This window comes from Sceloporus undulatus, unplaced genomic scaffold, assembly GCF_019175285.1.
Source record: "Sceloporus undulatus isolate JIND9_A2432 ecotype Alabama unplaced genomic scaffold, SceUnd_v1.1 scaffold_40495, whole genome shotgun sequence".
NCBI lineage: Eukaryota > Metazoa > Chordata > Lepidosauria > Squamata > Phrynosomatidae > Sceloporus > Sceloporus undulatus.
The window spans coordinates 1-1077 of record NW_024843405.1 but is presented as its reverse complement, the minus strand read 5'-3'; the positions used below and the strand labels follow the sequence as shown (position 1 = coordinate 1077).

Below are 1077 nucleotides of genomic sequence, written 5' to 3'. Positions count from 1 at the left end.
ATCTTCCCTCCCACTTGCAATTCACACAGACAAGTCATCAGACCTAGCCTTACTGCTGGCGCGGCTTGTTTTACTGAGCCTGCGTTTATCATGGAAGTAGCCATTGGGGAGCAAGCTGGGTGCAGAACCATTACTGGCCTCAGGATTCTGTGTATAGTTAACCTGGATAAATGGACCTTCCCCAATGGTATCATCTTGGCTGTGAACCCTCTCTGTTGCAAAATTGGCTGTGTTCTGTTGAGAAGCCATTTTGTTACTGAAGGGGCTGATATACTTCCCATCAGGGTTGGCCAAACACTGATTAAAATCTGGTGGAGGGGTGCAGCTCTGTGTCATTTTCTTCCCTTGGGAATCTGCCTCCTGTATCCCAGTATCTGAGCTAGGGCTGTTCTTGCAAGAGCGGGAGAACCTCTGCTTGGCTTTTTTCCATCCCAAATGATACAGTTCAGCCAGGCTTAAAAAGAGAGAGAGTGCTGCCACAGCAAGCATAAAAACAATAAAGATGTTCTTCTCTGTTGGCCGAGAAACATAGCAGTCGACTGGATGAGGGCATGGTTGCCGATTACAAATGTAGCGGGTCTCAAGGAAGATTCCATAGAGCATGTATTGCCCTACAATGAAGGCTACCTCCATAGCAGTACGGATTAAAATGCTGCAGACATAGGTGTTCAGCAAAGTGCCTTGAAGAATGATCCTCCCACTTGGCTCGTCCCAGCAGGAAAGTTCAGTCTTCTCTGGCGCTGGATATTCCTGCTGGTGGAAAGCATCACTCTTGCTCTGGATTGCCCTTGAGCCTTCCTTGGCCTCCTTAAGTTTCCTTTTCTCCTCCATGCGCACCGTGTGCATTGCATGTCCCATGTACAGCAGGGAAGGGGTGGAGACAAAGATAATCTGAAGGACCCAGTATCTGATGTGGGAGATCGGGAAAGCTTTGTCATAGCAGACATTCTCGCAACCAGGTTGCCTGGTGTCGCACATGAAGTCAGACTGTTCATCACCCCAAGAGGACTCTGCAGCTGTGCCCAGGACAAGCATCCGGAAGATGAAGAGCACAGTTAACCAGACTTTCCCCACCAC

General features: G+C 49.0%; 1 protein-coding gene across 1 annotated transcript; it reads right to left on the bottom strand.

Moving 5' to 3' along the window:
• Positions 1–6: 6 nt before the first annotated feature.
• GJA5 (gap junction protein alpha 5) lies at positions 7–1071 on the bottom strand (the record flags this gene model as incomplete). Its single annotated transcript, XM_042444795.1, has 1 exon — positions 7–1071. A coding segment is annotated over one exon (1050 nt), but the record flags the coding sequence as incomplete, so codon positions are not given.
• Positions 1072–1077: the final 6 nt, after the last annotated feature.